The sequence below is a fragment of the Acomys russatus genome, chromosome 18 (assembly GCF_903995435.1).
Source record: "Acomys russatus chromosome 18, mAcoRus1.1, whole genome shotgun sequence".
In the NCBI taxonomy this organism is placed as follows: domain Eukaryota; kingdom Metazoa; phylum Chordata; class Mammalia; order Rodentia; family Muridae; genus Acomys; species Acomys russatus.
The window spans coordinates 18,180,020-18,189,272 of record NC_067154.1 but is presented as its reverse complement, the minus strand read 5'-3'; the positions used below and the strand labels follow the sequence as shown (position 1 = coordinate 18,189,272).

The following is a 9,253-nucleotide window of genomic DNA, read 5'->3' as shown; positions in this document are numbered from 1 at the left end:
TTCTACGCAGCTGAGCGGCCCAGGGCGGCCGGGATGGCGGAGGCGGCGCTGCTGCTGCTGCCGGAGTCGACGGCCGAGCGGGACGCCCGCGAGAAGCTGTCTCTCTGGGATCGGAGACCCGATTCGATGGCGCCGCTGACAGACAGGCAGACGGACTCGGTGCTGGAGCTAAAGGCGGCGGTGGAGAACCTGCCGGTGCCCGCCGAGGTGAGGCGAGGGCGTGGGTGGGCAGCGCCCGGCCTCCCGTCCCGGGTGGGGATCTGGTCTGCCCTCCCGAGCCACCGTGGCGGCTTCGGCGGGAGGGGCCTGTGTGGACCCCGCTGTCAGCCTCGCACTGCCGGCCGGCCACCGTGGCTGGCCCTGCCGCGGTGTGTGTACATCCACGCGGGGGCACGGCCCTCGCCCAGACGCGTGGGACGGTTGGCCTGAGCCTTGCTCTGGGCGTCTTGCTTCAGTTGTCCCCGGGTCACTGTAGTTCTGCTCCCCATGAGCCTGAGGTGGGGTGCCCCGGAGTCCAGCTGGTCTGTGTTGCTGTGTCCCGGAATCCTCTGGCTTGCTGGCTCCTGGAGGCGGAGGGGCACTTAAAGCGGCTCAGAACTGGTTCCGAGTGACAGTTTGATTCATCACACACCAAGCTGTGAACTTTTGGTGTAGGTTATGGAAGATTCGATTTGTTTAACCTATAGAAAGAAAGAAGAAAAAAAAAAAAGAATTATTTTTACAAGTTGACTCAGTTATTAAGTAGAGCTTTTGGGTTTTTGGTGTCAACATTTCCCAGTTACCACTGGGACAGTATGGATGTTAGTTTTTGTGTGATTCGGTGCAATTATAATGTTATGAGTACTTCCCACCTCCCCCCCCCCGCTGTGAGTTCGAGGCTAGCCTGATCTACAAAGCAAGTCCAGGACACCAAGGCTACACAGAGAAACCCTGTCTCAAAACAAACAAACAAACAAACAAAAGAGTACTTTTTTTGAATTGTTTAGATGTTTGGCAGGCTCTTAAAGTTTCGAGGCCCGGATTTTAGGTTATTTTTATTAGCAGTGGTGGTTATTTATTTATGTCAGAAGCATTAGTTTCTATGCGATTCGGAACTCTGTCCAGATACAGATTGAATTTGGCATCTTCAGCTCTGCCCTCACACTTTGGAGGTGTGATTAGAAACGTTCTCGGTAACACCGTGTGCTGTGCTGTAAAATCGGGCGTTCTTAGGTGTGTTTCCCTGCCCACCTCCAGGATGTCATAAAGGAACTAGATCCAAGTAAACGGAAGGAACAAGTGGAAAGGTCTCTGAGCTGGCTGTGTTTTATGTTCTGGATTATAGTGGGTGTGGTGTGTATGTGTGTGTTGTGCTGGGGAAGTGCTCTACTGCAGACCATCCTCAGCCTGTAAACTGGTGTATGTATTTCCCCAGTCTGTTTATAATTTGTGTGCCCTGTTACTGACGTCTAGACCTCACAGAATCGGGGAGGCATACACTGCAGGAAACTTTATTGTTATTGCCCAGGGTTATGAATTGAGTTTTCCTCCTTATTGCGTTGGAAGCAAATGGGTATCTTAGTATTATTTTACACCATTCTTCCTTATTTATGCAGCAATACTTAATTAGTTCATGTTGTCATTTGACTTGTCGTGCCTACGCTATGGTAGGAATTAGGGCTAGAACCATAAATAGGAAAGATGAAATTTCCAGCTTTAGTGAAGTGACGTAACTATGGAGATCATGAGCCTAAAAGAAGAGGAAAAAGAAAAAAAAAAAATCAAACAAACCAAGAAGGTACAGACAAGTGATTCATTCACTGTATAAGAAAAATAAAATAGGGTGGTGGGATCAGAGTGCATGAGGTATGCCTTTTTATGGGAGACCTAAAAGTAAGGGCAGACCTAAAAGAGAAGGGAAGGCCTTTTAAAGAAAATGACAGCCTAGTGTGAAAACTGATGTGGAAAGCGGGAAGCCAGCTTGGGAAGGGCTAAGTCACTAATGTTCTAGCTGGAAAATAAAGCAGAGTAAGTTCCTGGGTAGAGGATGAGCTTAACATGTCCCAATATTTGGGGAGGTCTCAGTATTGGAAGGAAAGCACCTGTTCACACCCACTTCGGGGTCTTGGAGGGGCATGCCTCATTGCTTTCCTTTCCCTGTACTAAAGTGTTCTGTGTCTGATGGGATGGCTTTGGAATCCATTCATACCCGTTACCATGCTCTTAACGTTACTGTTGAGGAAAGAATGCATCACTTTAGTTTGTCTAAACAGCGTGCTCCTGTAGACTTCTCTGTAGCAATTCCTGTTTTAGTGAAATAAGTTATTTCCTGATCTCTTGGAACTGGGCTGACTTTGGGTCTAGTTGCTGTCCGGCTAATGACTTTAGAAAGCAGCTTTCTCACTTATAGAAAAGCACTCCTGGGGCTGGAGAGATGGCGCAGTAGTTAAACGCCCTTGATGCTCAATTCCTACCACTTACGGGATGGCTCACAACACACCTGTGACTCCAGGTCTCTCTCTTGACCTTTGGGCACTAAACGTGCATGTGGTGCAGGCAAAACACTCATGTAAAACAAAACAGTTTCTTATCTTGAAAAATTGCATTAGATAAAAGAATTTGTAGTAGACTAGTTTCTTGTAGTCGAGGCAAATTTCTTATAGCAGCAAGGATCTTTTTCTGCTAACTAAGTGGTTCTTGTTAAAGTGCTAAAATAATTTACTTTGAAATCTGTTGGTAATTTACTGCCGTAACTGTTGGGTTTTTGCAGGTGTGTGATGATGGGCATGGTAATTAACCTGTATGCTTCAATTTTTTGATTTTTGTTATAAAATAGAGGCTTTTGTCAGGGAGTTGTGAAAATAAAAGCAGTCGAGTGCATAAAAGGTGCATGGCAAACTTCTTGGTAACATTACATTATTCATGGGATCTCTTTCAAATAATGAATGTTTTAAAAGAGTAGATTAGAATCTTGAGCTAGGAGAGGTGTCACTAAGTCTGAAGATAAGAAAAAAAGTGTTTTGGTGTCTTGAGGAAGGCTCTGAGACTCCAGCTTCCATGATATGCTCCATCTAAACACAGAAAGTGTTATCAGCTCAATTGGAGAATGGCGTGATCAGATTGATTCGAAAAGTCACTTTCTCCAGTCAAGCATTTTCCACGAAACAAGGCTTAGGAGAAGGGGCACTTGTCTTTTCCTGGACCGGCTAAGCTGCTGCGGTATTATTGTGATTATTTTGTAGTATGCTCATGGCTGTTTGTATTAGCTGTGCAGTAGCTTTCCCACATGGCCAGCAGAGTCTGGGCTCTTGTCTGTGTGCTGGTGCGTCTGCTCCGTCCTGAAGCCAGGGCAGTGCGCTGGGCAGCCCTGACCCAGTCGTCCTCTCAGGATGTGAGGTCACCGCGGCAAGCAGGGAATACTCTCACATTCCCTGTTGGCTTGCAGCTCTACTTCATCTGTTTTGTGACAAGAACTTAGTGAGACCTAAGTACCCAAAGGGGTAATTTTCTCTTACGCTGTTAAAATATTCTTTCTTTTTCTTTTTTTCTTTTTGATTTTTTAAGACAGGGTCTCTCTATGTAGCCTTGGCTGGCCTGGCTTCACTTTGTAGACCAGACTGGCTTCAAACTTACAGAGTACCACCTGTCTCTGCCTCCCAGTGCTGGGATTAAAGGTGTGTGCCACCATGCCCTGCTTCAAAATGTTATTTCTTAAAAGTGGTTGTATTGTAATTTCTCTCCTATTTAGTTTGAGAGAAAATAGTTTCTTATTAGTAAAAGTAAGGGACCAGGGACCCTCCTGTTTCTGGTATTTAAAGTTTTTTATTTTTATTTTTTAGATTTTAGTGCTGGGTGCTGGGATAAAGGTATATGCCACCTGCCTAGCTGTAGGTTTATTTATTTTTAAATTTTTAAAATTAATTTTAAAAAAAGATTTATTTATTATTCATGTGTACAGTATTCTGCCCTCATGTGTGCCTGCAGGCCAGAAGAGGGCACCAGATCTCATCATAGTTGGTTGAGAGTCACCATGTGGTAGCTGGGAATAGAACTCAGGACCTTTGCAGGAACAGACAGTGCTTTTAACCCCCGCGCCATCTCTCTCCAGCCCTAGGTTTTACTTTTAATTATATGTATGTATGTGTACCTGTGTATTAGTTTGTGCATGAGAGTGAATGCCCAAGGAAGCCAGCAGAGGGCATTGGAGTCCCTGCAGCTGGAGTTACAGGTTGCTGTGAACCACCTGGCATAGGTGCTGGGCATTCTTAACTGCTGAGCCATTTCTCCAGCCCTATAATCAAAGGTCTTATGATTGAAAATTCATTAGTATCTGTGCTTGAACTAATCAAATTGAATGCTCTTGGATAAATATGATCATATTTATATTTATTTATGACCATATTTATTCGTGATTAGATTATAGAATGTGCTTGAAATATCTTGAGCAGCTTTTCATGGATCTAGAGTTTTATCTGGTAAAGTAATTTAGAAAATAACCTTTTTTTTTTTTTTTAAATAAACAGCACATGTCTATGACCCCCTTGGATCCATTTGAAATGGTAGAAATTAATATATAGTACATTTAAAATAAATCAATTAAAGACTTAACAACCAAACACAATATAATTATTATGAATTTTGATAGTGTAAAATAATTGGGAGTTTTCTGTTGTCCAGGTCCAGCCTCAGCCTTAGGCAGGCCGTTTGTCCTTGGGCCTTTGGAATTGAGTCTGTCTTTCTCTTAGCTGCAGGAGACCTCTGGTGTTTTGGGCCCTTTATGGTTTTTTGTCTGTTGTCTAGGGTGGAGGTTTTTTCCTTTTCCCTTTTTCCAGCTATAACAGGATGTTATATTCTATGGCTGACAGAATTTGCTGCTTCCCAGCCCCTCCCAATGTCCTAAGGCGTTTGTCCACTGGGGCAAAAGGTCTAGGTGGGGCTTTGTGCCATGCTTTCCATGTGTGTGCAAACCGCTCACCTCTCCCAGGTCTGTGCACCTTGCTCACATACTTCCAACCACTCACCTCTCCCAGGTCTGTACGCCTTGCTCACATACTTCCAAACACTCACCTCTCCCAGGTCTGTAAACCTTGCTCACATACTTTCTCATGAATATTTAGTGGAGGTTCCTGTGAGTGGGTGTGGATTCTTCCTAAGTCAGTGGCTTCCAGGTGCTTCTACTTACCTGCTAGACCTTAGTGGTTGGTGACAAGTAAGAGAATCCTTTAGCCTCTTGCATGGTGCTTGCTATCCCTTTCTCCCCTTGGTCTCCCATGCGGGAGTCAGTATTTGACTATCCCTGGAAATGTCCCTCTTTCTCCAGTTTGGTGGTTTATTTTAGTTTATGTGTGTGAGTGCTTTGCCTGCATGTATGCATCTGTACCATGGCTGTGCTTAGTGCCCACAGAGGCCAGAAGAGGGTATCAGATCACCTAGAACTGGAGTTATGGAGATTATGAGTGGCCTTTCGGTACTGGGAATAGAAGCTAGGTTCTCTGCAAGAGCAAGTGCTTGTAACCACTGAGCCATCTTTTTACCCCCCCCCCCCCAGTTTAATTTGCATGGTTATCCTGCATCGTGATCTATGATGGACCTAAGAATACTTAGGCTTTCTGGCAAGGTGGGTTAGTGAGTAAATGTCTTTGTGATCAAGCTGATTGAACCCGAGTGCGATCTCTGGGACGCACATAGTGGAAGGAGAGAACTGACTTCTGTTTTTGTTTTTTTTTTAGGGGGATGTGTGGGGGTACTTAGATTCAGGTACTTTAGAATCTGAGGCAGGAAAATTACTAATTCAAAGCCCACCTAGGATACATAGCAAGACCCTATTTTTTAAAAAAAATTTATTTATTATGTATACAGTGTTCTGCCTGCATGTACACTTGCACGCTAGAAGAGGGCACCAGCTCTCATTACAGATGGTTGTGAACCACCATGTGGTTGCTGGGACTTGAACTCAGGACCTTTTGAAGAGCAGCCAGCGCTCTTAACCTCTGAGCCATCACTCCAGCCCGAGAACTGACTTCTTAAGTTGTTCTCTGATGTGCATGGGAGGCCACACACAGATGACAAATAAAAACAATGAAAAATGTAGAAAGAGTGCTTACACTTTTGTGCATTATTTGGGTTTTGCATGTTTGTGTGCAAGCAACGTGCATTTTGACCTCTTCATTCAGGTGTGGGCCTGAACGTCTACAGGGATGCTTGTCAGATCTGAGCTGGGGTGCATTACTTCTTCCCCTCTACGTCTTACCCACCATAGTTGTGATCTGTTGGTACAGGCCGACTTTGTAGTACTAACACAGTATTGCAACGGCAGCTTACTCACTGTTCTGTTCCCAAGAAGCACTGTCGGTTCGGGTCAATAAGCGTGTTCTGTTGCTGCCCCTAAGGGGGAGTGACAGAACTACAGTTGCTGTGAGTGGGAATAATACGAAGTGCACTAGTGTCAGCAGCTCAGCTTTGCCGAGTTCTTACTGTGTGGCCGGGCTGTGTTAAGTGTTTTATATGCTGCATTCTCTCGGTGTGTGTGTGTGTGTGTGCGCGCGCGCGCGCGCGCGCGCGCGCGCGCGCCACCCTCTCTATGGAGACAGCTCCTTGTTGGTTAATTGGGATGCTTCCACAGTGCAGGTGCTGTTTATCTCAGTTACAGTTCTTTCTTCAGAACCCTTGATGGCAGCACATAGTTGCTAGTGACATGGTAGACTCAAGATAGGCTTCACAGAGTTTGGGAAACTCAGTTCTTGCCAGGTCACAGTACTTTTATTTCAGGGCTTTATACTACTTTTCAGGAAGAGTTTATATGCATAGTGATGTCCTGAGAAGACATTTTCGTTTTGCTAGGACATTCCTGGCTATTGAGTCTGACTCATTTGTGTACAAGGAGCTTCCTGGTTCTGTTTGCTATTGCAGGCAGTGTTTGCTGCCTCTCTTCTTTGCTCCCACAGTGGTCTTGATATGGCCACTGGGTCCGTATGTGATAAAAGAAGACATTGAGGAATACAATCCTTAATTTCCCCAATGCCACCAGCTTGTACATCAGCAAGAGGCTTTAAACCAGGCTTCCCTGTAGTGTATTTCCCTCTGAGTATAGCCCCATGTGAACACAGATGTAACTTCCCCACAGTAAAGACCGCTGCTCTGGATTAGTGGTGGTGTTTGTGCATCCAGCTTGTTTGAGCTTTAAAGAAGGAGCCCTGTCTTCACATGGGATGTCTGCATTTAGAAAGATGAAATCAATTTCCTAAGGCCTTGAGTCATATCTAGTTGGAAGACGTTAAATGCCATGAGCTTAAAACTAGAATTGAACCCAGCAGTAGGCCCCGAGCTTCCTCTGCCATCCGCTTCTAGTTTCTTTTAGGTCTAAAAACAGCTTGTGTGGATGGGACTTCAGGTAAGTTAATCCAGAGCCAGAGTATCGTTCGTTAGTTGGGAGTCAGAGTGCTGTGTTGGTGTTACACGGAAGCCTTATTCTGCAGCTCTTTTGGAATCGATAGAAACTCTAAGATTCTGTCTAGTCTCTTCTCTGTTGTTGAATTTCACAATATGCCAGTGTAGGTGACGTCATCTACCATGGATGGGGGTGGTAGGAGGAGGTAGTTTGTTGATTAAAGATGGTAATTTGTTAATTCTTTTGGTTGTTCAGGCCTTTGTGTTAGATCCTACAAAGAACATGCGGCTTGCCACAGCACATAGGGTTTCCTTTTGTCTAATGGTAGTTCACAGAGGTTCACGTGAGAAAACGTGCGTGCTTCTACGAAGGTTCACCTCCACCGTTAAAAGCTGACTCAATACTTAGACCTTGCTACTGGGGGACATTGGTGTCCTCTTTACATCCTGAGAGCGGCATCTGTGGAGAATGTTAGTATTGTGTGAACCCCTACCCTACCCCCCAGAGGGTTTTCCTGAGTAGCCTTGGTTGCCCTGGAACTCGCTCTGTAGACCAGGCTGGCCTGTCACTGAGGTCCGCCTGCCTCTGCCTCTGCCTCCTGAGTTCTGGGATTAAAGGCATGTGCCACCAGCACCCCACAACATTTTCTGACCTCAGGACTTAAAGGAAATATTTCTTTCTCGTTCAAAACAAGATATAAACAATTGTATTGATTTCAGAGAGTTTTCAAGTTACATATCTTGTGGCTTTCTCTTTTAAGCTCCCAATTGAAGATGTATGCAGCTTAGCATCGCAGTCGCTCCCCATCGAGCTGACTGCTGTAGTGCCTGAATCTACAGAAGACATCCTCTTGAAGGGCTTTGCTTCCTTAGGAATGGAGGAAGAAAGAATTGAGACTGCACAACAGGTAAACGGCACAATCTTTTCTAGGGGCATGGGACTTTTCTAGGTATCTCAATGCAGGCTCAAAGAAGGGGACAGCATAGGCATGTCTAACTTGCACCTAGGACACATGTATCTTAGGGTAGCTATGAACATAGCCCAACATGTGCAGATGACAACTTGATAACACGGTGTCAAAGGTTAGACACCCTGAGGGGCACTAGTGTTAGAACTTTGTGGAGCAGTCTTGATTTGGGTTAATTTTGATTATTAACTGTTTTAAGTGACCTTATTGCCTATTTAGTTGGGTTTTATTGCTGTGAAGAGATGCCATGACCAGGGCAATTCTTAAAAAGAAAGCATTAAATTAGGGCTGGCTTACAGTTCAGAGGTTTAGTCCATCATTGTCATGGTGCGGTGTGCATGGCAGCACGCAGGCAGACATGGTGCTGGAGAAGGAGCTGAGGGTTCTGCATCTGGATCAGCAGGCAGCAGGAAGAGAGTGACACTGGGCCTGGCTTGAATATCTGAACCCTCAAAGCCCACCCCCAGTGACACACTTCTTTCAACAAGGTCACACTTTCTAGTAATGCCACTCCCTGGTGGCCAGGCATTCAAATCTATGTGCCTATCGGGGCCCTTTACATGCAGACCACCGCATTGTCCAATTATATTGGCAATATAGATAAAAATATAAGATAATAGAGTAACCTAATAGGCTGAAGAGATGGCTTAGTGTAAGAGTACTGGCTACTCTTCCAGGGGATCTGGGTCTGATTCCTGGCACCCACATTGGGCTCCTCACAGCCCTCTTCTGACATCTGCAGGTAGCATGAGGTACACAGGCTACACACAGCAAAGCACTCATACAGATAAAATAATTAAAAATAAAATAAAAAAGATAATAAGGATAAATCTTTATAAAAATATGTATACCTTGATCACATTCATACACCCTTCTCTACTTGTTGCTTGGTAATTTTCTAAAATCCGTAATGTGTTCTT

At 44.9% G+C, this 9,253-nt stretch overlaps 1 protein-coding gene across 1 annotated transcript in view; it reads left to right on the top strand.

Annotated features, from left to right (window-relative positions):
- Positions 1-9,253, top strand: part of Cog3 (component of oligomeric golgi complex 3) — a 54,335-nt gene continuing 45,082 nt past the window's right edge. The window contains exons 1-2 of the mRNA XM_051160842.1: positions 1-207; positions 8,127-8,273. Of these exons, the coding sequence (XP_051016799.1) occupies positions 34-207; positions 8,127-8,273 (321 nt within the window). The 5' untranslated portion in view covers positions 1-33. The remainder of the gene's footprint in view (positions 208-8,126; positions 8,274-9,253) is intronic.